Source organism: Theropithecus gelada, chromosome 11 (genome assembly GCF_003255815.1).
Source record: "Theropithecus gelada isolate Dixy chromosome 11, Tgel_1.0, whole genome shotgun sequence".
NCBI classification, from domain to species: Eukaryota; Metazoa; Chordata; class Mammalia; order Primates; family Cercopithecidae; genus Theropithecus; species Theropithecus gelada.
In genome coordinates this window covers 70,356,632-70,384,149 of record NC_037679.1, presented here as the reverse complement: position 1 = coordinate 70,384,149, position 27,518 = coordinate 70,356,632, and the positions used below count along the sequence as shown (strand labels likewise).

Genomic DNA, 27,518 nt, shown 5'->3' with positions numbered 1-27,518 from the left:
CGAGGCTGCAGTGAACCAAGATTGCATCACTGCACTCTGACCCAGGTGATAGTGAGAGACATCCATCTCTAGAAAAAAAAAAATAGTGGGATGATCACACAATGGAACACTGTACAGCAGTGAAAAAGTCCTCATGCAAAATCACACATGAATCTTTTTTTTTTTTTAAAGAGATGCAGTCGTCGGGCACGGTGGCTCACGCCTGTAATCCCAGCACTTTGGGAGGCCGGGGCAGGCAGATAACGAGGTCAGGAGATCAAGACCATCCTGGCGAACACAGTGAAACCCCATCTCTACTAAAAATACAAAAAAATTAGCCGGGCGTGGTGGCAGGCGCCTCTAGTCCCAGCTTCTCGGGAGGCTGAGGCAGGAGAATGGCATGAACCCGGGAGGCGATGGAGCTTGCAGTGAGTGGAGATTGCGCCACTGCACTCCAGCCTGGGAGACAGCGAGACTCCGTCTCAAAAAAAAGAAAAAAAAAAAAAAAAAAAGATGCGGTCTTGCTGTGTTGCCCAGGCTGGAGTGCAGTGGCTCAATCTCAGGTGCGATCATAGCTCTCTGTGGTCTCAAACTCTTGGGTTTAAGTGGTTCTCCTCCCTCAGCCTCCGGAGGAGCTAGGACTACAGGTGTGAGCTACTGTGCCCTTTGTGTAAGACCTAATGGCCGGGCGCGGTGGCTCAAGCCTGTAATTCCAGCACTTTGGGAGGCCGAGGCGGGCGGATCACAAGGTCAGGAGATCGAGACCATCCTGGCTAACACGGTGAAACCCCGTCTCTACTAAAAACACAAAAAAGTAGCCGGGCAAGGTGGCGGGCGCCTGTAGTCCCAGCTACTCGGGAGGCTGAGGCAGGAGAATGGCGTAAACCCAGGAGGCGGAGCTTGCAGTGAGCTGAGATCGCGCCACTGCACTCCAGCCTGGGGGACAGAGCAAGACTCCGTCTCAAAAAAAAAAAAAAAAAAAAAAAGACCTAGTAACATAATATTGAGTGAAAAAAGCAGGTCCAGGCTGGGAGCAGTGGCTTATGCTTATAATCCCAGCACTTTCGGAGGTGGAGGCAGGAGGATTACTGGAGCCCAGGAGCTCAAGACCAGCCTAGGCAACAAAATGAGACCCTGACTCTACAAAAAAAGTAAAAAAAAAAAAAACAAAAAAAAAAAAATAGCCAGGCATGGTGGTGTATGCCTGCGGTGCCAGCTGAGGCAGGAGGATCACTTGATCCTGGGAGGTCGAGGCGGCAGTGAGCCATGTTTGCACCACTGCACTCCAGCCTGGGCAACAGAGGGAGAGCCTGTCTCAAACAGCAACAACAAAAACAAATCCAATAAGATGGCATTCAGTATCACATGTTTTCTTTTTTTTTTGACTGAGTCTTGTTCTGTCGCCCAGGCTGGAGTGCAGTGGCGTGATCTCGGCTCACCTCAACTTCTGCCTCCTGGGTTCAAGCAGTTCTCTTGCCTCAGCCTCCCGAGTAGCTGGGATTACAGGCACTCAATACCAGAGCTGGCTAATTTTTTTTTTTGGATTTTTAGTAGAGACGGGGTTTCACCGTGTTACCCAGGCTGGTCTCAAACTCTTGAGCTCAAATGATCTGCCCGCCTTGGCCTCTTAAAGTGCTAGGATTATAGGTGTGAGCCACCACGCCTGGCCGGTATCATGCGTTTTCTATCAAGTTCCATAACAAACAACATAAACAATATATGATTTAGTGAAAAATATTTTCTACAAATGGCAAACACAAAGGAACAACAGGACAAAAATTTAGGATGAAAGACATCTCTGGGGAAGGAAGGCAGGGGTGGGATGGGGGAGGAAAATGCCAGATGTCAGTTATTGGGAATTTTCTAAATCTTGGGTTGGGCAATATGTTCCCAGAGGTTCATTCTGTCATTTACATGAATGAATGAATGAATGCATGAATATACACACACATATATACACATATATATGCACATGTGTACACACATACACACACACACACACCCGGGAGAAGGCCATGCAGGCAGCAGCCCTATGAGTGTGCCATGAACCAAGGATAATAGATGGATCTGTGCCCTGAGGAATGACAATTAACCAGTAAATGAAAAGGTGCTTCCCTCTGCCTTCAGAGTAGCGTTCCCGACACTGGAGTCTCTCCAGCTCTGTAGAAAGCCAGATCAATGTAACCCCTTCTTCATTATCTTTGTGTAGTTTTCATCCTAGTGGGTCCTCTTAGACCCATTAAAAATAATTTTCATTGCTTTTCCAATTAAAAAGTAATATAGCAATGGAACATTATTTTGTCATAAAAAGGAATGAAGCACTGACAGGGGCTACAACAGGAATGAGGCTTACAAACATGGGGCTGAGTGGAAGAGGCCAGACGCGAGGTAGCACACATGATATGATTCCATTTACACAAAATGTGCAGAATAGGTCAATCCACAGAAACAGGATGCAGATCAGTGGTTGCCAGGGGCTGGGGGGACAGTGGAATGGAGAAGCACTGCTTAATGGGTATAGGGTTTCCTTCTGGGGTGATGAACATGTGTGAACTGGAGAGAGATGACGGTTGCATAACACTGTACTAAATACTACTGAACTGTACACTTTAAAATGGTTAATTTTGGCCGGGCACGGTGGTTCACGTCTATAATTCCAGCACATTGGGAGACTGAGGCAGGCAGATCAATTGAGGTCAGGAATTTGCGACCAGTCTGGCTAACGTGGTGAAACCCTGTCTCTACTAAAAATACAACAATTAGCTGGGCATGGTGGCACGCACCTGTAATCCCAGCTACTCGAGAGGCTAAGGCAGGAGAATTGCTTGAACCTGGGAGGTGGAGGGTGGGTGGAGGTTGCAGTGAGCCAAGATCACACCACTGCACTCCAGCCTGTGCGACAGAGCAAGAGACTCTGTCTCCAAAAAAAAAAAAAAAAAAAAAAAAGGCTTCATTTTATGTTACGAGAATTTTACCGCGATTAAAAAAACCTCATACTTGCCTACTACGGGAGCACAGAAGAGCATGCAAAAAAAAAAAAGCACAAAAAGTCAAGATGAAAATGAAAGTCCCCCTTACCGTCTCCTAGGGGCAACCACATGAAATATTTTCAAGTATTCCCTTCCAGTCTGTTTTCTTTCTTTTTTTTTTTTTTAGACGGAGTCTCGCTGTCTCCCAGGCTGGAGTGCAGTTGTGCGATCTCCACTCACTGCAAGCTCCGTCGCCTCCCGGGTTCATGCCATTCTCCTGCCTCAGCCTCCCAAGAAGCTGGGACTAGAGGCGCCCGCCACCATGCCCAGCTAATTTCTTTGTATTTTTAGTAGAGACGGGGTTTCACCGTCTTAGCCAGGATGGTCTCGATCTCCTGACCTCGTGATCCGCCTGCCTCGGCCTCCCAAAGTGCTGGGATTACAGGCGTGAGCCACCGTGCCCGGCCCAGTCTGTTTTCTAGACTACATGCATCGCATGATCGTACTCGATATGTGGAAGTGTAGTCTGGTTCGTCCCCATTTAGTATCAACATGAGTGTTTTTTTTTCTTTCTTTCTTTTTTGGAGACAGGGTCTTGGTATGTTGCCCAGGCTGGTCTCAAATTTCTGGGCTCAAGTGATCTTCCTGCCTCAGCCTCTCAAGTAGTTGAGACTACATGCCTGTGCCACTATGCCCGGCTAAACATTTTTTTTTTTTTCTTTTCTGAGACTGAGTCTTGCTCTGTCGCCCAGGCTGGAGTGCCATGGCACGATCTCGGCTCACTGCAACCTCTGCTTCCCAGGTTCAAGTGATTCTCCTGCCTCAGCGTCCTGAGTAGCTGGGATTACAGGTTCCTACCACCATGCCCGGCTAATTTTTGTATTTTTAGTAGAGACAGGGTTTTACCATGTGGGCCAGGCTGGTCTCCAACTCCTGACCTCAAATGATCCATCTGTCTTGGCCTTCCAAAGTGTTGGGATTACAGGCATGAGCCACCGTGCCTGGCCCCATTTTTTCTTATCATTAAAAGTTCTACCTTTAAGGGCTGCACATGCCACTGAAGGGATATTATCTGCTTTACTTACCGGATCCCCCACTGCTGGACACTTAGGTTGTTTTTTTTCCACTTTGTCACTCTTATGAACAATGTTGGGAACGGCTTACATATAAACCCCTGTCCCCATTCTGGACATTTCCTTTGAATCCCAGAAGCAGAACTTGTGATTGAGCAGTTAGTCACATTCATTTCCTCCCCGGCAGTGGCTAGTGTGCCCACTGCTTAGCATTCATTTTTTTTTTTGCCAGGGGTATGGGGCAATAACCTTTGTATTTTTCCTCTTGCTGAACTCCTCCTAGACCCTGAATATAAGGCCACCGGCTGGTCCATGGATAGCAAACGCTTTCCTCTGCTGCGATGTTGTCCTTGACATTGCCCTGGTGCCTGCTTCTGACCCCCAGGAGAAAGTGCTGTATAAAGAGGTGGGAGCCCTGGGGTTTCCCTCTGTCTCTGTGTAACTGAACTCATGTCTTCCCTCCCTGGCCTCAGTTGTCCTGTCAGTTTAGTGGGAGACTTTGGCTAGTTATTTCTTTTTCTATTCTTTTTTTTTTTAGACAGAATCTCACTCTGTCACCCAGGCTGGAGTGTAGCGATGAGATCTCAGCTTGCTACAATTTCTGCCTCCTGGGCTCAGGTGATCCTCCTGCCTCAGTCTCTTGAGTAGCTGGGACCACAGGTGTGTGCCACTACACTTGGCTAATTTTTGTATTTTTAGAGGAGATGAGGTTTCTTTTTTTTTTTTTTTTTTAGACTGAGTTTTGCTCTTGTTGCGCAGGCTGGAGTGTAGTGGCATGATCTTGGCTTACTGCAACCTTTGCCTCCTAGGTTCAAGCAATTCTCTTGCCTCAGTCTCCAAATAGCTGGGATTACAGGCACCTACCACCATGCCCAGCCAATTTTTGTATTTTTAGCAGAGACAGGGTTTCACCACGTTGACCAGGCTGGTCTCAAACTCCTGACCTCAGGTGATCCATTTGCCTCGGCCTCCCAGAGTGCTGAGATTACAGGCATGAGCCACCGTGCCTGGCTCTGGCTAGTTATTTCTCATGGTTCTTTTCACCTCCATATCATGTTTCACCCATATCTGAAACCCGTGTCTAGTCCACAGTAGGTGCTTAATAAATGTTTACTGCATGATTACATCCTTCTCTGTCTTGCATCTCTCTTGCTACTGGAACTGACCAAAAAGGAAATTAGGCTCAGGGGATTTTACAGGTGGGGCAGGGTAGCCAGGTAAGTCCCCTCTCCCCTCACCCCTCCCAGGGACCAGGCAGGAGGGAGGGCCATTCATTGGGAAACATCTGGGCTCCTGGCGACAACTGGAGGGATTCAGGACACCTGCTCGGAGCAGCCACCAGGGGGCAGCAGACACTGCAAAAATGGAGGAGGGCTTTGAAGCCGGAGTCCAGGGTCTCAGTCAGCCACAGTCTACGCTGTGCTGGGTGTGAGGATGGAACTTGGTCCCTGGCTGCAAGAAGCCCCTACAGCACAGGGACGGACAGCCACACCAGCAGAGTCGTTTGTGACAGCGCGGAACTGCAACAAGGAGGTAATAATGATAATATTTGCTGTAATGATGGCTGATCTTTCAGGATTATACTGACCTCATTTGATCCTCACACAACCCTGAGAAAGGAAAACTAATACAGTCCCCCCCTCCCCCGCTTTTTTTTCTTTTTGAGATGGAGTTTCGCTCTTGTCGCCCAGGCTGGAGTGCAGTGGCGTGATCTCAGCTCACTGTAAGCTCCGCCTCCCGGGTTCAAGAGATTCTCCTGCCTCAGCCTCCCAAGTAGCTGGGGTTACAGGCATGCACCACCATGCCCAGCTAATTTTTTTGTATGTTTAGTAGAGACGGGGTTTCGCCACGTTGGGCAGGCTTGTCTTGAACTACTGACCTCAGGTGATCCGCCCACCTCGGCCACCCACAGTCCCCATTCTAAAGATGAGAAGATGGGCCGGGCACGGTGGCTCACGCCTGTAATCCCAACACTTTGGGAGGCTGAGGCAGGTGGATCACGAGGTCAGGAGTTCGGGAGCAGCCTGACCAACATGGTGAAACCCCGTCTCTACTAAGAAAACACACACACACACACACACACACACACACACACACAAAATTAGTCGGGCATGGTGGTGCGTGCCTGTGATCCCAACTACTCAGGAGGCTGAGGCAGGAGAATCGCTTGAACCCAGAAGGCGGAGGTTGCAGTGAGCTGAGACTGTGCCACTGCACTCCAGCCTGGGTGACAGAGTGAGAATCCGTCTCAAAAATAAAAAAAAAAAAAAAAAAGAGGATGAAGGCACAAAGAGGCTAAGTAACTTGCCCAAGGTCACACAGTCAATAAACAGCAGAGCCAGAATTAGTGGCCAGTCCAGCTCCACTGCAGCAAGCAAGCAGGTCATTGTGGTGGGGGTGGAGGGAGGCGGGCGCAGTGTCCAATCCATCTTCTTGCAGGAGGTGACTTCTGAGTTGGGTCATAGGTATGAGCAGGAGTTGGCCAGGTGAAAGGCATCCGGGGTAAGGACAGCATCAGAGGCGCAGGGTGGGGTGCACGGCAGCTGGGCAGGACTGTGAACAGTTCACGTGACAGGCACGGAGGGGCCTGAAGACTGTAGGGCCTGTAGGCCTTGTCCAGTCTTGGGATATTTTTCTTTTATTTTTTTTGACGGAGTCTTACTTTGTCACCTAGGCTGGAGTGCAGTAGTGTGATCTTGGCTCACTGCAACCTCCGTTTCCCAGGTTCAAGCAATTCTCCTGCCTCAGACTCCTGAATAGCTGGGATTACAGGCATGTATCACCATGCCCAGGTAATTTTGTATTTTTAGTAGAGATGGGGTTGTACCATGTTGGCCAGGCTGGTCTCGAACTCCTGACCTCAGGTGATCAGCCCACCTTGGTCTCCCAAAGTGCTGGGATTACAGGCATGAGCTGCTGTGCCTGGCCAAGGGTTGAGATTTATGTTGAGAGCCGTGGCAGGGTTCTGAGCGGTGCCATGACCACCCATGCACTCAAGATGGGTCCCTCTGGCTCTGGCGGTTCTGATCCACCTGGATTCCCTCTGGGGTGGACAAAGGCAGACGAGGCCTCACCTCCTGTTCACAGCTGGCCCCGGGGGCCTCAGGCCTTGCCTGCAGGGGTCACACTCACCGCCCTTCTGCGACTCGATCTCCTTCTTGGCCTGCTCTAGAATGCTCTTGATGGCGTCGTCCGAGCCCGTCTCGGGTGTGCGGATTCTCGGGGTGATGCTGCCTGGGGAGGCAAGAAGGCATCTGTGGCAGGATCTGCATGTTGGGCTCAGTCTCCGGAGCCTGGTGGGGTGGGGGGCTGTCTCCTCCTCCCAGGAGAGTGAGGGTTAGACCATCAGTGAGATAGCAGAGCCACCGCTTAGTCTGCCTAACAAACTGTGGGCCTATGAGTGATTCTGGCTTGAAAGAAGAATCATAATAATGAGGCCAGGCATGGTGGCTCATGCCCATAATCCCAGCACTTTGGGAGGCCGAGGTGGGAGGACCACTTGAGGTCAGGAGTTTGAGGCTATCCTGGCCAACATGGTGAAACCCCGTCTCTACTAAAAATACAAAATTAGCCAAGCATGGTGGCGTGCACCTGTAATCCCAGCTACTCAGGAGGCTGAGGCAGGAGAATCGCTTGAACCCAGGAGGCAGTGGTTGTAGTGAGCCGACATTGTGCCACTGCACTCCAGTCTGGGTGACAGAACCAGACTCTGTCTCAAACAAAAAAAGAAAATAAATAATAATAATAAAGAAATAGGGTGCGGTGGCTCACGCCTGTAATCCCAGCACTTTGGGAGGCCAAGGCGGGTGGATCACCTGTGGTCAGGAGTTTGAGACCAGCCTGACCAATATGGTGAAACCCCGTCTCTACTAAAAATGTAAAAATTAGCTGGACACGGTGGCGTGCAACTGTAGTCCCAGTTACTAAGGAGGCTGAGATAGCAGAATTGCTTGAACCCAGGAGGCAGAGGTCGCAGTGAGCTGAGATTGTGCCACTGCACTCCAGCCGGGGCGACAGAGTGAGATTCCATCTCAAAGGAAAAAAAAAAAAAAAAAAAAGAAATGATGATGACAATGACTATGGCAACTGCTGCCCCTAACAGTTCTCAAGCAGCACGGTGTGCCAGGTGCTGTGGTCAGTGTTTGATGCCCGTTTAATCCTCATGGTGTCTCCTGGAGGCTGACAGATGCAGAAACCGGGGCACAGATGAAAGGAGTTGTCTGAGGTCACCTAGTGGGTGAACAGCAGAGCTGGGACTCAAACTCAGGCATCTGTGAGGCCACAGCTAGGACCCTTCACACTGATTACCCAAAAAATCAAGTCTGGTAAGGCTGACAGTCTTACAAATGTGTAAACTGAGGCTTGGAAGTGTTTGGTGAGTACCTGCCAGGGCAGCAGCTGGAGACTTTTCCCACCACCCTTATCCTGAGTGCCCCAGGAAGGGCAGCCTATCTCTGGCTAGGGCCAGGAAGGAGAGGGTGAGGATGTATTTCCTGCTTTTACAGAGGGGAAACTGAGGCACAGAGAGGCAAAGTCACTGGCCCTGGGTCACACAGCCAGGTGGTGGCAGAGCTGGGTTTTGAACCCAGAGCTCATGTCCTCAGCCCCCAGCCCTGATGCCCTGGACCTGGCGTGGTGGCTAGCAGGGACAGGCCCTCTTGGGCACTCACCTCGCTGCCGCACTTGGATGGTCCTGAGCGCCAGCACGTTCTGCTCATCCGATAGGAACTGCTTCATCTTGATGAAGGGCTCCTTGCCCTTCACCGTGAGCTTGCGCCAGGGCTTGGGCCGGGCTAGGATCTCGCTGACCGAGCCCTGTGATAGCCCCAGCACGTAATGCCCAAACACCCGCTGCCCGATGTTGTGTTTTAGCAGCTGCTCCTTCACCTGGAAGGCGATCTCTGCCGTGTCCAGCTGCTCCTCCTCTGCCCCAGGCCCCGCCGCTCCGCCCCCACCACCATCGGCAGGCTCAGGACCACCTGGTGGCTCAGGGCCAGGGGCCGGGGTGGCAGGGGCTGTGGGGGGCTTGGCGCCGTAGAAGGCTGGGGGGAACACCAGCAGGCCGCCCGCCTCTCCCTTGAAGGCGGCCGGGGGCATCATCAATCTCTCCCCTGACGCCAGGCTGGGGAAGGGGGACAGCGAGAAAGTCCGAGGGCCATCAGGCCCCAAGCCGGGGCCAAGCAGGGGCTGCCCGGGGCTGGGAGACAGGGGGTCTTCAGGCCCTGGTGGAGGTGGGAGCTGCTGAGGGGAGGGGTAGGACTGCTCCGTGCCCAGCGAATCCTTGATGGAATCGTCCTCTGATGGGTCTTCCTCTAGAACACCCAGACAGACAGACAGACAGATGGGGAAGACAATGATGAGGGGAGACAGAGACAGGGAGAAAAAGAACCAGAGGGGGAGACAGACAGATAGAGACAACGAGAAAGAGAGACACAGAGAGAAACCACATGAGAGGGACAGAGAGAGAGAGCGCGAGACAGAGACAACATGTGAGAGAGACAAAGAGAGAGAGATAATGAGAGAGACAGAGAAACCACATGACAGAGAGGGGCGGGGAGAGAGGCGGGGGAGAGAGGGACGGGGAGAGAGGCGGGGTGGGGTGGGGGAGAGAGACAGAGACAGAGACATATATAGAGACAGAAAGTCAGAAATGAAGGGAGGAGGAGAAGGAGGGAAGGGGTTGGTGGGGAGGTGGGGTGGGGAACAGTGCTACAGGCGTCCAGCAGCTGGAAGTGCCGACCTTGGCTGTTTCTGCCCTACCCCTCCATTCTCCAAGCCCCACTCTTCCAGGCCCGGTCCAAATGCCAGCTCTGGGGAGCGCCCCACCCCATCACCAAGAGCATCAGCCGAGAACGTGCCACGGGCCCAGCACCTCGGCCTCGGACAGGAAGTCGAACTCGCCACCACCTGCAGATGGGCCCTTGCTGAGCACCCACCCTGGAGCTGACTCACTAGACCTGCACCCACGAAGCAGGCCCCAAGGTCACACCCATTTTATGGATGAGGAAACAGAGGCAGCACAGAATCCTGCTGGAGTCACAAGGTTAAAAGGTCAGCGAGTGGCCGGGTGCGGTGGCTCACGCTTGTAATCCCAGCACTTTGGGAGGCCAAGGCAGGCAGATCACCTGAGGTCAGGAGTTTGAGATCAGCCTGGCCAACGTGATGAAACCCCGTCTCTACTAAAAACATAAAAATTAGCCAGGTGTGGTGGTGCATGCCTGCAATCCCAGCTACTCGGGAGGCCGAGGCAGGAGAATTGCTTGAACCCAGGAGGTGGAGGCTGCAGTGAGCTGAGATCGCACCACTGCACTCCAGCCTGGGCGACAGAGCGAGACTTGGTCTCAAAATAAAAAGGTCAGCAGGTAGCTGAGAGGGGGATCACGTCCGCAGCTTCCCAGTGGTCGGCTGTGGGGGTGCAGTGAGAATGCCTGCTTGTCCCCCTGTAACCTCTTCATGAAAGCCCCTGCAGCTCAAGAAGGCTCAGCAGGGAGTGGAGCCCTTTAGAGGGCCTTGGAAGGGCCCAAGCCAGCTGTGTGACCCCAACTGTGACGTGGGTGTGTGTGGATGCCCTGCAGGACAGGCACACAGCAGCTGCCAAATCAATGCACACCTGTTGTTCTGTCGCTCTCCTGCCTGCATGGAAGGCAGTGGTCCTTGGGCATGAGCAGGCCAGAGACCCACAGGCAGTCCCCGCCCCAGCCCTCAGCCCCAGAGTATCCCCCTCGCCTACCAGGGCTGGCCAGGAGGCTGGGCTTCTCCAGAAGGAATTTCTGCGCAGGGAAGAAGGCCTCCTTTGCAATAAGCAGTGAGTCTTCAGGCTTGGCCATGCCCTAGGAGACAAGAGGCAGGTTGAGAGGGCACCTGGTGGGTGGAAGGCTCACTGGGACAGCCCGTCCTGCAGGGATGGTGGCAGGGACACTTACCTGGGGGAGGCTGCAGGTGCTGGAGGCCAGCTTCATGGCTTTCAGGATACTGCCGGAGCAAGTGGAGAGGGTCTGAGGTCAGCCAGCCCCCGGGCTGGAGGAGAGGTCTTGCAAGAGGCACTGACCCGGCTTACCTCCCTGACAATGACTGCTCCATTCCCCAGAATCCCATTAATTCCAGAGTCATTGCAACCCCAAGCCTGAAGTAGCAGGCTCATTAACAGGTGGCAGTGTTACCTGAAGGGGTGTTGCCTGAACTGATCCCATTCTGGCCAGCTTGAGTTTAGCTGGTTAATGAATCACCTCCCAGTTACCATGCCCATAATAAGTTCCCTTGTATGGTCTGCAGGCAGATTGGTTTTTTTTTTCTTTGAGACAGAGTTTCACTCTGTCACCCAGGCTGGAGTGCAGTGGCACAATCTCCGCCTCCTAGGTTCAAGCGATTCTTCTGCCTCAGCCTCCCGAGTAGCTTGGACTATAGGTGAGCGCCACCACACCTGGCTAATTTTTGTATTTTTAGTAGAGACGGGGTTTTGCCATGTTGGCCAGGCTGGTCTTGAACTCCTGACCTCAGGTGAATTGCCTGTACAGGCAGCTCTTGATGGAAAACGACTGAAGATGGTTGAATTTCGTTTTGTTTTGTTTTTGAGACAGGGTCTCACTGTGTTGTCCAGGCTGGAGTGCAGTGGTGCCACCACAGCTCATTGCAGCCTTGACTTCTCAGGCTCAAGCAATCCTCCCACATCAGCCTCCTGAGTGGCCAGATCAGCCTCCTGAGTGGCTGGGGCTACAGCACGCACCACCACCACTCCTGGCTAATTAAAACTGTTTTTTTCTCGTAGAGATGGGTTATCCCCATGGTTGCCCAGGCTGGTCTCAAACTCCTGAGCTCAAGCGATCCTCCTGCCTTGGCCTCCCAAAGTATTGGGATTACAGGGATGAGCCACTGCACCTGGCCTAAGGATGGTTAAGGTTTGATATCCACAGTGTTACTGGAGAGAACAAATGGGGTTTAGTAGGAGGGAGGAAGATGATGAACTATGCCAAGCGCTCCTGGCCAGGGAACAGTGCTGGGGGTCTGTGGAGCCCCACCCCACATGGTACCTCAGCTCCGTTTTAATTTCTTCATAGTCAGACTGGGCCTGGAGCTTCTCTTCCAGCTTCTAGAAGAGCAAAGAAAGATGGTAAGGCTGGTCTGTGTGCTTCGGCCTGGGGCCGCCTGCCCCCCGCCCCCTCCCCAGGACCCACTTCTATGGCCTCGGACTTGGCTGTGAGCTGCCGCTCCAGGTCAGCGATCTGGTTGGCGGATGCCTCCTCCAGTTCCTGCAGCGAGCTCTGGAGGTGCTGCACATCCTTTAGCAGCCGCAGGATCTCCCTGTCCTTGGAGGCCAGCGCGGCCTCCAGCCGAGGGCCCGAGCACAGAGCGAAGTTCACCTTATCCTGCAGGCAAAGGGGTCTTTGAGGGGCTGAGAGGTGAGGGACTGGGGTCCACAGGTCTGGCCTCCCCACCCCTGAATCCCAAGCAGAATGTACATTTGTTGATCTGGATGATGGTATGGGGTGTGTTTGTGTTGAAAAATTCAAAGTGCTGTACACTTATGATTTGTGCACTTTTCCTTATGTATTAAGTTACACTTTGACTAAAAGATTTATTAAAAAAGAACAACCATGACAAAAAGAAGTAGTCAGCTGGGGTTGGGGATTGGGCGCCATGACAAAAAGAAGTAGTCAGCTGGGGTTGGGGATTGGGCGCTCGTATCAGCATAGGCAAACGTTTGTTTCTCGCTCAGGTCTGGCTCCTGCTCCAGGGGTATATCCCCATTCTAGGCAACAAGGGATCCTCAGGATTAGACTTGACACCTTGGAGCCACGGGCCACGTTATGGGTGGCTCCTTCCTCTGCCTAATTTGCTGATAGCCCCAAGACCTACGGCTTCTCCACATTTTAGGAAATGGCCCCTCTGTCCTGGATGAAGATGGAGAGGTTGCTGTTTGAGGAACCTGAAGTCAGGCTGATGTCAGGCTTAGTTACAAATAAATCTAAGAAACACTTAAAAAAAAAAAACCAAACAAACAAAAAGCCTCAACCCAACCCCAGCTTTCTTCCATGGAGATAAATGCCAATTAAAACAGGAAGCGGATGCCATTAATACATTAAATTAATTAGCATCGAGTGCCACTGTTGTGCTCAGAAAAGCACACCCCCCAAACCAGCAAAGTTCCCTGGGGCTGATTAGCACAGGCATTTGCCGGGTTCCACGGGGGTTAATTAAGAACCATTGGCAAATTCCTCTATGAGGCATCCTCATGGGCTCTCTCACTCTCCATCTCTCTCCACACAGCCTCTCTCTCCTGTGTTCACTCTGTCTGTGTTATGCCATCACCCAGGCACATGGACACACACACGATCTCCTGGGACGCAGACACAGGCTGACACACCTATAGCCACAGCACACACTAACACATGTACTTTCCCAAATACGCTGACACACACAAATACTCATGCATCAAAGAGAGACACTCACAAGGACACATCATCACACACAACAGACATGCATGTGCCCAAAGAAGCTACATGCTCTCCTGAGCAAAAACATCCCAGACATACCAAAGACACATTAATAATTATAATAGTAGCATCAAATACTTAGTGAGCATATACAATGACCCAAGCACCATTTTAGGCACTTTACATGTAATCCATTTTTTTTTTCAGAGACAGGATCTTGCTATGTTGCCCAGGCTGGACTCAAACTCATGGGTTCAAGAGATCCTCCTGCCTCAGCCTCCTAAGTGGCTGGGACTACAGGCATGTGCCACCATGCCTGACTCATGTAATCCTTTTAATAACCCTATAAAGTAGGTGTTACTTGTATAGATGAGGAAACTGAGGCACAGTCAGATTAAGAATACGGTCAGTTGCCCAAAGGTCACAAGTAGAGACATACATACACAGTAACACATTCACAGAGACTCATTGCAATATTCAAATGGAAAGACATAGACACCTGGGCCTGTATATGTGGGTGTCAGATGAAGTGAAAATTATGCTCGCAAGTTCAGGTTCATGGGTGGAGAGGGAAGTCACCCTGGAGCAGACCTGTTATTATGTAAGGAATCATGAATCTCACCCCTTGGTATGCAGAGATCTGGAAAGAAGGCAGACCAATTCACATAATGAACCCACGGCTTTCTGGGAGAGCCAGGATGGAGACTGCTAATATAGGACAGAAGGGTAGGTTGGGGTGGCCTTGATGAAAGTCTCATCAAGAAATGACACCAGGACCCCAAAGAGGCACAAACCAGGAGGAAAGAGAAAGATGAATTGATTAATTAGGCCTAACACAAGAACCTCAGGGTTGATCACCGAAGACTGGCTCTTCACAGCATGTGCCGGGGGTGGGAAATCCCCCTAGAATCACCTGGCATGATTTGGAAACCAATGGCTGAGTATGAATGTTAAATTTTATCTTGGTGTGTGGCCCCACTGCAGTCCTGGTGATGATTGCCTATTGATATGTTGGCTGGCTCATACTCCTAAAAGTACCCAGTTTGGGGACTGAAAACCAGCAGGGGCATCACCATCCCTGGCATCCACCAAGCTGCTATGACCAGTGTTCAACAGCGACACCTGGTGGCATCCACAAAAACTGCATGCTGCTGTATTGTCTCAAACTCACTCTCCCCCACGTCCTTGCTGGTGCATCTGGCAATCAGAATGATCTTTGGTCTGAGGAAGTTTCTGGCATTCTTGGACAACTGGGGGTAAGGGAGGCCTTCAAAGGAAGATATTGGAACTCCTGGTAATAAAGGATATATGGAAACTTAGGCTTGAAAAGTAAAGAACTGTGGTTGTATTTTTATCCTCAGCTGATGTAGCAGGTCATAGTGATTACATTCAGTGTATGCACAGAGACCCACACACATTCACACTCCCAGTTTCAAATGGATGCACGCAATCAACCACAAAGTGTCACTCACATGCTGAAACCCATAAACTCAGCCATTCCCGATCTTTCCCTCTGCCCTCCCTGCTCACTTCCCCGACCCCATCCTTACCCCACTGGGCCCCTGGGGAGAGCAGCAAGCCAGGCGGATGGAGCTGTTGACAGAGGCCAGCTGTTCCCGGAGACTTTCCACCTCCCGCTGGGCAGCCTCAGCTCGCTGGGGAGAAGGGGACAGCGTGGGCGAGAGGTGAGCATGGCCACCGCAGAGCCCACTCTGCACTTCCACCTTCTCCCTGCACTGTCTCAGGCAGGGTTTGGGGAGGCGGACCTCCGAGGGCCTCAGGTCCTGCCATCCTAGTCCCGGACCCTGTCCTGGAGCTATGAAGACCAGTCACAGAGCCCTGTCTGGGCTGGGGACAAGAAATAGCAGCCTCTGAGGTTACTCCTGAGCTGAAAGGACAGGAAGAAATGCCCCTCTGAGGAGGTTCTGGGTTCTCGTGGGGTGCGTGGGACCCCCAGGGAGTCAGAACATTCCTGCTCTACAAAGGCAGGGAGAGAGAGGCTGTCTGGGTGGGACTGGCAGGTTTTCACACATTTCTAGATACTTCTGTCTGCCACATTAATTTCAGGCCTGGCTAGTCCAAATGCAAGAGCTGTCCCAACTCTCATGCCACCTGGTATGGACTGAGTTCCAGACACAGCATCTGCAGAGGTGCTTTCCCAGCCCACAGGCTATTGCAGCCCCTGGGCAAGTCATTTCCTCTCTAGGTCTCAGTTTATTTTTATTTATTTATTTATTTATTTATTTATTTATTTATTTATTTTTTGTGATGGAGTCTCACTCTGTCACTCAGGCTGGAGTGCAGTGGCACAATCTTGGCTCACTGCAGCCTCCCCCACCTGCGTTCACAAGATTTTCCTGCCTCAGCCTCCTAAGTAGCTGGGATTACAGGTGCACACCACTACATCCGGCTATTTTTTGTATTTTTAGTAGAGACAGGGTTTCACCATGTTGGCCAGGCTGGTCTTGAACTCCTGACCTCAGGTGATCCGCCTGCCTCAGTCTTCCAAAGTGCTGGGATTATAGGAGTGAGCCATCATGCCTGGCTCAGTTTCTCTTTTTGAAATGGGGGGCAATAAAAACATCTAACAAAAAGGGGTTTTGAGTGGTTAAAATCAGAATGCAACAGTTCACTAAACTGGGTCTATGGTAGATTTTTTTTGTTTTTCTTTGAGACAGGGTCTCGCTCTGTCACTCAGGCTGGAGTGCAGTGGTGCAATAAGGGCTCACAGCAGCCTCCAACTCCCAGGTTCAATCGATCCTCCCATCTCAGCCTCCTGAGTAACTGCGATTATAGGTGGGCACCACCATGCCTGGTTAATTTTTGTAGTTTTAGTGGAGACGGGTTTTGCCACGTTGGCCAGGCTGGTCTTGAACTCCTGGGTTCAAGCAACCCACTTGCCTTGGCTTCCCAATGTGCTGGGATTACAGGCCTGAGCTACTGTGCCCAGCTGGTAGATTTCTTTCTTTTTCTTTGTGTGTGTTTTTTTTTTTTAAAGACAGAGTCTTGCTTTGTTGCCTAGGCTGGAGTGCAGTGGTGCGAACTTGGCTCACTGCAACCTCCACCTCCTGGGTTCAAGCAATTCTCCTGCCTCAGCCTCCTGAGTAGCTGGGATTATAGGTGTGTGCTGCCAGGTTTGTCTAACTTTTGTATTTTTAGTAGAGATGGGGTTTTTCCATGTTGGCCAGGCCGGTCTCTAACTCCTGGGCTCAAGCAATCCATCCACCTCAGCCTGCCAAAAGTGCTGGGATTACAGGCATGAGCCACCACACCCAGCTGGTAGATCTCAACTCTTCAAATTTCTACCTGGAAGGAAGCACCCAAATGTTAATACATTTAACCTTGTGGCTTTGGAGAGAAATCTGGGCTCACATCCTGACTTTGCAGCTTTCTGGTTATGTGATCTTAGGCAAGAGGATTCATCTCCCCAGCCTCAGTTTCCCTATTAATAAAATGGGGATTATAAAGGCAACTATCTCATAGGGTTGTTCTGCAAATGAAGTGGTTTGGCCAAATGCAATTTGGTACATATCTTCGCTTGGTGCCTGGCACATATAAATGCATCAATAATTGGCTAACTTTGTTAACATCATGAGGGTATATTACTGGAGCCATTACTTAGAGAATTGAAAGAGCTGTGGCTGTATTTTTACCTTTGGCTGGTAATGCAGGTCATAGTGATTATGTTTAACTCTATACTGACCTTGACAATCAGGATGCTATGCCCAATGTATGCATACTGAGACCCACACACATTCATGTTCACATTTGAATTTATTATTTATTTATACGTATCTTGCCTTGTTCCAGAAACGGTTCAATTTTGTTTTAGGAAGAGTTTCCTGGTGTGTGGGGCTGTAAAGGAAATATTTTTATGCTTCTGTACAGTTAGGGCTCTCTGAGCATATCTGATTGAAAATTGAGATCTGGACTAAAGGACAAGGCTTGGAAATTCAACTCATGGCTGATCAGCTACTGAGAACCCCAGAGGTTTCCTTCCCTGGAGGTTTATGTGTTTAGACATCAAGGGTGGGTGAGACACACAGCACGGAGACAGACCCTGAACAATCAAGCTGGGTTTTAAAGCAATTAGTTGGGGCTAGGCATGGTGGCTTATGCTTGTAATTCCAGCACTGTGAGAGGATTGCTTGAGGCCATGAGTTTGAGACCAGCTTGGGCAACATAGCAAGACCCCATCTCGACGACAACAACAAGAAGAAAAAATCACGGGTGTGGTGGTATGAACCTGTAGTCCTTGCTACTTGGGAGGATCCCCTGAGCCCAGGAGTTTGAGGCTGCAGTGAGCTATGATCTTGCCATAGCACTCCGGTCTGGGTGACAGAACTGGACCCTGTCTCTTGGAAAAGAAAAACAAAAAAAGCTACTAGTCTTATCTCCCCCTCAAGAGATGTGTTTCCATTCCAAAGACTAAAAGCCAGGTCTTTGTCTCTGTCCACATGACACTTGGGAGGTAGATTCTTTCCCTCCCTCTCTCAGAAGGTCCCTAGGTGAACACTTAGATTCAGAATTGGGGCAAACTCAAGTACATGTGGGATGACAGCTGGCTCTCATTTTCTCACCCCAGGAATAAGAATCGGGGCAAACTGGTGTGGTTATTATCCTGTAAGTAATAATATGGATCTGCTGTACCCCAGCATCCTCATTAAAATAGTATTAATAAATACAGAGATTAAAAACCTAATAGAGTGACATTTATTTTCTTCTCCATACGTCTCTATAATGTGTGGGTTTTAGTTTTGGACTTAGGAGAAACATTATGAGAAATGCTTCCTATGCTTTCTATTCCAAGTACTATAAGATTGTTTATTTTATTATTTATTATTATTATTTTTTGAGATAGGGTCTCACTCTGTCGTCCAGGCTGGAATGCAGTAGCATGATCACAGCTCATTGCAGCCTCCATCTCCCTAGGCTCAGGTGATCCTCCCACCTCAGCCTCCTGAGTAGCTGGGACTACAGGCGTACACCACCATGCCTGGCTAATTTTTAAATTTTTTGTAGATATGGGGTCTCCCTATGTTTCCCAGGCTGGTCTCAAACTCCTGGGCTCAAGTGATCATCCCACCTCGGCCTCCCAAAGTGTTGGGATTAGAGGCATGAGCCATTGTGTGCAGCCTTGCCCGTTCTTATAAAGTTTTATTGGAATACAGCCATGCTCATTCACTTACATATTGTCTATATTTTCATGCTATAATGGCAAAGTTGAAAATCTGTGTCAGAGACTGTATGGATTGCACAGCTGAAAATATTTACTCTCTCTTTACAGAAAGCTTGCCCTCCCCTGGGTTAGACGATGGGGCACCCTGCCGAGGAACAGCACACAGCTGTAAAACAGAGGAGCTGCTTTTTATACTGATACGGAAGGAGCTCAAAGATATAGACAGGGAAAAAGTAAGGTTCACAATGGTATACATAGTATATTATTATTTTGTTTTTAAAAGGGGTGGCTGGGCACAGTGGCTCACACCTCTAATCCCAGTGCTTTGGGAGGCCCAGGAGGGTGGACTGCTTGAGCTCAAGAGTTTAAGATCAGCCTGCACAACATGGCAAAACCGCATCTCTACGAAACATATAAAAATTAGCCGGGTGTGGTGGTGCATACCTGTAGTCCCAGCTACTTGGGGGGCTGAGGCAGGAGGATTGCTTGAGCCCCAGAGGTTGAGGCTGCAGTGAGCTGTGATTGCAGCAATGCACTCTAGCCTGGATGACAAAGTGATACCCTGTCTCAACAAAAAGGGGGCACTGGTTAAAATAGATATATTCTGGGCAACATGGTAAACCCTTGTCTCTACAAAAAAATACAAAAAATTAGCACAGCGTGGTGGTGCAAGCCTCTGTTTCCAGATAACTGGCTACCTGGGAGGCTGAGGTGGGAGGATCATCTGAGCCGGGGAGGTCAAGGCTACAGTGAGCCGTGATTGTGCCACTGCACTCCAGCCTGGGCGACAGAGTATGACCCAGTCCCCCTTGCCCCCCCAAAAAAGATATATTCGTGGGCTTGTGAATGGATTGACCATCTCTGGAAGGAGAACCCAGGGGCTGCTAAGAGAGGCTGCTGCAGGAGAGAACTGGGAGGAGGGCTGGACTTTCCAAGACAGGCCCTTGTGTAGCTTCTTGAGTTCTGAACTACATGAATGCATTACCTATTCAAAAAATCACACTAAAAAGGCTATGTAGCCTATACAAAATGGGGCTCACTTAATGGTCATTTCAGAAAACTAGCCGGGCGAGGTGGCGGGCGCCTGTGGTCCCAGCTACTCCGGAGGCTGAGGCAGGAGAATGGTGTAAACCCGGGAGGCGGAGCTTGCAGTGAGCTGAGATCCGGCCACTGCACTCCAGCCTGGGCGACAGAGCCAGACTCAGTCTCAAAAAAAAAAAAAAAAAAAAAGAAAACTATGCTGGACCTAAGCCCAGGGAAACCACTGCGGTCACCACCACCACTGTGACCTCGCCCTGTCTTTGGCCTTCCTGACCCTCCTAGGGGACACTGCTTCTATAGGGGTAGGGGCTCATAGAGTCTCAGCACTTCCAGCCCAGGCCTGCACCTTCGGGTGGCTTCCCAGGGACATAGAATCAACCCTTTTATCCAAGTCTCCTCTGCAGGAGGGAGTGCCCCCACCCTGTGCCCATAGAGCCACACCTCGGGCCTCTGCCCCTGCTGAGCCTTCTACCTGGCTGCCCTCCCTCAGGGAACAGCATCAGGACTCTGAAACCCAGCTACAAAGTCTCTTCCAAGAGGCCCCTCTTAACTGCCCCTGGGGAAAATGACCTCTCTCCCTGAGGGCCCGCAGACCTCGGGGCAGGTGGGTATCTTCTCCCACCCTACAGACAGGAAGATGGGCCTAGGGACAGAGGGCTCGAGGCCCTGCTGGCCTCTCCTGGCCATGTCTCTGGCTGGTGGCACTGCAGGAAGCTGGGGGACAGATGTGGTGGACACGCAAGACTCTGGGCTAGAGCCCCCTGGCTGTGGTCGCCCTTCTTTTAAAGTTCTGCTTGACTCTGCCCACCAGATGGCAGCACCTCTGAGCTGGAGGAAGGCAGGATGCAGGAGCCTCACTTAGAATCCATGCCTAGATACGCTGTCATTCATTCTTTGGGTCTTAGCTCCACATCCTTTCCTCTCGGATGTCTTCCTGGACTCCTGCAGTCTGGGTCAGGGGCCCTTTCCTGCCTGTTGCTGCTTGGAGCACTCTATTTCCAAGTGTGTCTGTCTGTATTCCCTACCCCAACCCCCACCCCGGGCCCACCCTGGGAGCTTGGAGAGGGCAGGGCCTGGGGCCCAGATCCCTCCTGGCTCCCTCACTTGGCATGCACAGGACCCACAGTTGAATAAATATTGGCGAAGCTCCGTCCCTTCCTCCTCATCTGGCCCGAGACCCCCACCCCAGGCAGAGGGAACCTTTGGCACCCACGGGCGGGAACTGCGCCTCCTCACCTGATTAGCTTTCTCCAGGTTGGTCATGATCAGGCCGACTTCATCTGCCCTGAGACACAAAGATGAGGCCCTGAGGAAGGGCTTCCAGCGGGCTCCAGGCCTCCGCCCCTCCTGACACCCCCAGCCCCTGCCTGAGCCCAGGGAAGGGCTGAAGGCACTCCCTTCCAGCCTTGCTACAGGAGAGAAATTGGGCTGGGGAGAAAAGAGCCTAGGCTGTGAGGAAAAGGGAGTAGCGCGTCAGCACTGCACCTCTTCCAGGCAGTCTGGCCTCCCCTCTCCCCCAGGGGCCCTCTCTGAACTCCACCTCCAAGCCTTTGTCCCGGTGGTGCCTGGAATGCCCTTCCTCAAGAAAACGGCCCTCGGCTTTAAAATCCTGATCACAGTGTTCTCCTGGGAGGCCGCCCTGCACTGTCCCCAGTGGTCACTTGTTTACTGCGCTGCCCAGCCCCCTCCAGACTGCCAGCATGGAGGGGCTTGGGAGAGGTGTCCCCTCTGTTAGCAGGGGGTGGGAGATGTGGGGGGCATGTGGGGAGCACTTGGTGACTCAAGGCCACACACGTGCTTCATGCATGCTTAGGGCCTTCCTTGGCTCAAGCTGTTCCTGCTGCCTGGAGCACCCTTCCCTGCTTTCTTCACGTGGCCTTCTCTTCATTCTGAAAGCCACCTCCTCCAGGGAGTTCTCCCTGACTACCCTGGATAAAGGACCCACTCCTTCTTGTCATTCTCTTTTCCCGTCCCCAGTTCTTCCCTTTGTAGCATTTGCCATGTGCCAAGAACAGTGCTGGGCATACAGAAAGTGCTCAATATGTGTGAATGAACAAATGTATCACTGCACATCAGTTTTTGTCTCCTCTCCTTGACTGAGGACAGGGTCATGTTCTCATGTTTCCTCCAAGGATGCAGAACAGCACTGGATAAACAGTAGGTGCTCAATAAGTGTTTGCAGAAGGAATGATTTCTTAAAGCCTAAATAAACGCTTGAGTCCAGAGTAATTTAGGTGAATGCCTCTCAGCCCTGAGGATTGGAGTGTGGAGCTGGGGAGTGGGGACAGTCCTAGGGGGCCAGGGCAAAGGGGCAGGCTGCCACCAAGCAGCCCCTTGCTCAGCCCAGGTCCCAGAACATTATTTATGGCTGTGGTATGCAAGTGGCATAGCAAATGACAGCAGTGTGCCTTTGGGGGTGAGGAGCAGGGGTGCTTAATGAAATGGGGGCCTCCAGCAGAGAGTCAGAGGAAGGAGAAGAGTCAGAAAGAGGAGGCATGTCTGAAAGGTCAGAGGGAAGAGGCATGTCTGGAGGGACAGAAGGAGGATGTAAGTCCTGGAGGATCAGAAGGAGGAGGCAAGTACTGGAGGGCCAGAAGGTGGAGGCGTGTCTGGGATGATCAGAGGGAGGAGGCGTGTTTGGGAGGGTCAGAGGGAGGAGGCGTATTTGGGAAGGTCAGAGGGACGAGGTGTGTCTGGGAGGGTCAGAGGGAGAAGGCCTGTCTGGGAGGGCCAGAGGGTGGAGGCGTGTCTGGGAAGGTCAGAGGGAGGAGGCAAGTACTGGAGGGTCAGAGGGAGGAGGCCTGTCTGGGAGGGCCAGAGGGTGGAGGAAATACTGGAGGGTCAGAGGGAGGAGGCATGTCTGGAAGGGTCAGAGGGAGAAGGCCTATCTGGGAAAGTCAGAGGGAGGCAGCACGTCTGGGAGGGTCAGAGGGAGGAGGCAAGTACTGGAGGGTCAGAGGGTGGAGGCAAGTACTGGAGGGTCCGAAGGAGGAGGCCTGACTGGGAGGGTCCGAGGGAGGAGGTACACCTCAGCAGGGCTCACTTACTTGGATGCCGCCTCCTCGTCGTATTTCCGCCGCAGCTCTAGCAGCTCTGCCTGTGTAGCCTTTAGCGCTGGGAGAAAGCAGAGGCAGGGTAAGGCCCCACCTCCAAGTGGGAAGGAGCTGGGTCTCCCAGGGAGGTGGAGCCCACTCCCTCTGCGAAGCCCAGCAGGCAGAATGAGAGCTCGGGTAGTGACGGAGACCTTTCTCTCAGTCAGAATTGGTGACAGGCAATGAGTTTCCTGCCCCTAGAGGGGCTCAGGCTGGTGAGAAGGACGTGCAGTGGCTGGGGTGGGCAGTGCAGGGCGGATGAGGTACTCTCCATGGGCCTAGAAGCTCAGGGGACCCAGGCCAGGGTTGAGGGGTGGAGGCGTGGTGCTGTCTGCCCCATGACCTGGGGTATAAGCCCCTCAACATCCTTAAATCACTTCAGGACCTGGGCAGGGCCATCCATCCATGTGCTCAACCACCCCGCGGTTCCAACCTGGCAGGCCGGAGGACAGGGAAGATCCACACAATGAACAGATTCATCAAACTCCAGATTTCTAATTTCTCTGGGCAAATGGAAGGGCCTGGCCACAGGGGACCATATGGCAGTGCCCAGCTGGTGCTAAGCAGTGGCTGTCTCTTTAGATGAGGCCTCATTTCTCCAGTTTGCCCCAGACCTCACCCCTCCCCAATGCCTCCTCTAAGTCAGTGGCTTGGTAGTGTTTTGGCCACTGCAGGGGTTGTATTAAATTAATTAATTAATTAGAGACAGGGTCTTGCCATGTTGCCCAGGCCAGTCTCAAACTCTGGGGCTCAAGCAGTCTTCTCACTTCAGCCTCCCAAAGTGCCGGGATTACAAGTGTGAGCCACCACGCTTGGCCACCACCTGAATTAACTCTGTCTCAAATCCTCTTTCCACAGCAATGTAGCCTCTGGGGCATAGAGGCTTGGACCCCCACTGGGTAAGATTATTCTTCCCAAACTCCCATTTTGCCCTCTTGATTCTAAAACACCTGGATGTGGCAGACCCCAAGCCATGACCCCTCGCTGACAGCATTACTGTCCCTTCCCAGTCCTCTCTCTGGGCCACATGGTGCTGACACATACCTGAATGTAGGACTTTGATTTTCTCCTCTGCCTCCCCCAGTCTGGCCGCCAAAGTGATCTGTACTTCTTGAAGGCCCCTGCGAAGAGACGAGGCCTGCTTGTGCTGGCTGTAGGGACAGGCCTTGCCTGGGGCCCCCGAGTCAAGCCCCATCTTGCTTCCTACCCCTTGCCCACTCCCTATAACCTGCACCTCTGTCTTTCTGCAAGTCCTTAGACACGACATTCAGGCACCTGGCTGTCCCGCTGCTCCACTGCCTATGTGGGCCCTGTCATGGTTGCCCCTGTTAGTTTCTGCCTGGATTTTTAGGGGCAAAAATTTACAGTAGCAAGCAACCTCTCCGGTCCTTAGTTTCCTTATTTTTAAAATGGGGTTTCTGATAGGGTCTGCTTCAGGGGGTGCTGTGAAGCATGCTCACTGGTGTGCCTAGCCCCTAGTAGTTCCTCAATATTGTGAATTACTGATACTGTCCTGGGGGAGTAACATTTCCTCTGTTTTCTTTTTTTTTTGAGATGGAGTCTTCCTCTGTCGCCCAGGCTGGAGTGCAGTGACCCGATCTCAGCTCACTGCAACCTCCGCCTCTCAGGTTCGAGCAATTCTCCCACCTAAGCCTCCTGAGTACCTGAGATTGCAGGCATGCACCACCACACACAGCTTAATTTTTGTAATTTTAGTAGAGACAGGGTTTCACCACGTTGGTCAGGCTGGTCTCAAACTGCCGACCTCAAGTGATCCGCCTACTTCGGCCTCCCAAAGTGCTGGGATTACAGGCATGAGCCACCGCGCCCGGCCCGTTTTCTTTTTATTTAAAGATAGGGTCTGCTCTGTTGCCCAGGCTAGAGTGCAGTGGCACAATCATAGCTCACTACAGCCTCAACCACCTGGGCTCAAGTGATCCTCTGCTCTGCCTCCGCCTTACATGTAGCTGGGACTACAGGTGCATGCCACCATGCTTGGCTAATAAAAAAAAAAAAAATATATATATATATATATATATATAAAATATATATATATAAAATATATATATATATATATAAAATATATATATATATAGAAATTTTTTTTTTTTGTGGCTGGGCACAGGGACTCACACCTGTAATCCCAACACTTTGGGAGGCCAAGGCGGGAGGATCTCTTGAGTTCAGGATTTTGAGACTATCCTGGCCAACATGGTGAAATCCTGTCTCTGCTAAAAATACAAAAATTAGCCAGGTGTGGTAGTACACATCTGTAATCCCAGCTACTCGGGAAGCTGAGGCAGGAGAATTGCTTAAACCCGGAAGGCGGAGGTTGCAGTGAGCCAAGATTGCACCCTGCACTCCAGCTCTGTAGCCCAGGCTGGTCTTGAACTCTTGGCCTCAAGCAATCCTCCTATCTTGGCTTCCCAAAGTGCCGGGATTACAGACTGCAGTGGGCTATAATTGTGCCATTGCACTCCAGCCTGAGTGACAGAGCAAGATCCCATCTCTAAAACATTCTAATTATTGTAAAATAAAATTTAAAAATATTGCAGCACCAACTCCTGCTCTACCAATTTTGTACCTGGCAGTTCCCATAACTGCATAAGCTAAGTCCTAGAAGTACATGTCTTAATCATTAAAAAAATCCTACCAGTTCTGTTTCTCTAGAGAATGCTGAGGAATGGACCACCCTTAGCCCCATTTACCAGGGGGGGAAATTGAGGCTCAGAGGATGATGTGACTTGCCCAGGGCTGGCCACTGAGTTCCTGCGGTGGAGCTTGAACCCAGACCCGGCTGGAGTCCAAAGCCCTCGGCCCTTCCTCATCTTGGTCTCCAGCCTGCATCTGGATTCTGGTAGGAGACTTTCCCTGTCCATGACCCAGCCAGGTGGGGCAGCAGGAGCCCTGCCCATTCCTTCCTCCCTCCCACCCACCCTCCCTTCCTCACTTTTGTTTTTCCGCCTCATTTCTCTGCAGCAAGGTTTCTGTCAGGAGGGCTTTCCCGGGAATGCCTGGGAGGCGGCTTCCCTCGGTCAGCGTGGGCCCGGCAGGCGACGTCCCCTCTCTCTGCTCTGCAGGGAGAAAAAGAGGGAAAACCCCCATTGCCAAGAGAGCAACGTGACAGCCAGAGCGGCTTCCTGTAAACTGGATCGATCATCGATTGCGATCAATTTCCCAAACTCGGGCCTTGGAGAGAGTGCAGCTGTGGGGCCCTGCGGGCCCCGTGTCCTCAGCACACAGGTCATTTCCACTGTGACACCAGTGTCAGTACATGCAGAGCTTCTTTTGCCTGCTCATACCTCCGGGGCCTGCTTTATTATACTTTTAAAATTGTGGTAAAATATACGTCACATAAAACTCACTTTTTTTTTTTTTTTTTTTTTTTGAGACGGGGTTTCGCTCTGTTGCCCAGGCTGGACTGCAAGTGCAGTGGTGCGATCTCAGCTCACTGCAGCCTCTGCCTCCTGGGTTCAAGCAATTCTCCTGCCTCAGTCTCGTGAGTACCTGGATTATACGTGCCCGCCACCATGCTTGGCTAAGTTTTGTTTGTTTAGCAGAGATGGGGTTTTACCATGTTGTTCAGGCTGGTCTTGACCTCCTAACCTCAAGTGATCTGCCCATCTTGGCCTCCCAAAGTGCTGGGATTACAGGTGTGAGCCAACGCGCCTGGCCAAAATTCACTATTTTAAGCACCATTTTACAGTGACATTTAGTATATTCACAGTTTTGTGAAGCCACCACCACTAGTTCCAGAACATTGTCACTGCCCCAAAAGGAATGACCCACAGGGCCTCAGAGTACCCATTAAACAACTCAACCAATCTCCTTTCTGTCTCTACGAATTTGCCTGTTTTGACATTTCACACCACCAGAATCGTACATTATGTGGCCTTTCCTGTCTGGCATCTTCCACTCAGTACTATGTTTTCTTTTTATTTATTTATTTTTTGAGATGGAGTCTTGCTCTGTCGCCCAGGCTGGAGTGCAGTGGTGCGATCTTGGCTCACTGCAACCCCCGCCTCCCAGTTTCAGGCAATTCTCCTGCCTAAGCCTCCCAAGTAGCTGGGATTACAGGTGTGTGCCACCACACCAGGCGAATTTTTGTATTTTTAGTAGAGACGGGGTTTCATTATGTTGGTCAGGCTGGTCTCGAACTCCTGACTTTGTGATCCACCTGCCTCAGCCTCCCAAAGTGCTGGGATTACAGGCGTGAGCCACCGCGCCTGGCCAGCACCATGTTTTCAAAGTTCACCCATGTTGTAGCATGGATCAGTGCTTCCTTCCTTTTCATGGCCAAGTAATACTCCACTCTATGGATATTTTGTTTGTCCATTCAGCTGTTGAAAGCCACTTGAGTTGTTTCTGCTTTTGCTGTTATAAGTAACACTGCCATGTACATTTGTGTACACTGTTTTGAGCCCGTGTTTTCAGTTCTCTGGGGTCCACACCTAGCTGTGGTACTTCTGGGTCATGTGGTGAGCCTGTGTTTTACTTAGCAAAGGACTGCCAGACTATTTTCCCCTCCCCACTGTGGAGGGCGCACATGTGGACGCTCAGCCATCACTGGCCTCACCTGCATCACGTCCGCCTTGGCAGGCCCTGTGGGGGCTCATCCCAGGGCTTGGTGGGTGCTTTTGGTGCTGAATTCATCACAGGGGCAGAGGGTGCTTTGGGGCTGGCCATGGAGGGTGGGAACCTGAACGGGTCTCTTGACTTCTCTCTCCACCTGCCACGCTATATGTCTTACTAAT

At 51.4% G+C, this 27,518-nt stretch overlaps 1 protein-coding gene across 1 annotated transcript in view; it reads right to left on the bottom strand.

The window, feature by feature from the left end:
• The window catches only part of CUX2 (cut like homeobox 2), a 323,139-nt gene that overhangs the window by 31,708 nt on the left and 263,913 nt on the right, over nt 1–27,518 (bottom strand). The window contains exons 6-16 of the mRNA XM_025402227.1: nt 25,715–25,838; nt 23,809–23,885; nt 22,720–22,786; nt 20,909–20,957; nt 15,003–15,107; nt 12,193–12,384; nt 12,049–12,107; nt 10,945–10,993; nt 10,752–10,851; nt 8,692–9,333; nt 7,154–7,255 (exon numbers count right to left, since the gene is read on the bottom strand). Coding sequence (XP_025258012.1) covers nt 7,154–7,255; nt 8,692–9,333; nt 10,752–10,851; nt 10,945–10,993; nt 12,049–12,107; nt 12,193–12,384; nt 15,003–15,107; nt 20,909–20,957; nt 22,720–22,786; nt 23,809–23,885; nt 25,715–25,838 — 1,566 coding nt within the window. The remainder of the gene's footprint in view (nt 1–7,153; nt 7,256–8,691; nt 9,334–10,751; nt 10,852–10,944; nt 10,994–12,048; nt 12,108–12,192; nt 12,385–15,002; nt 15,108–20,908; nt 20,958–22,719; nt 22,787–23,808; nt 23,886–25,714; nt 25,839–27,518) is intronic.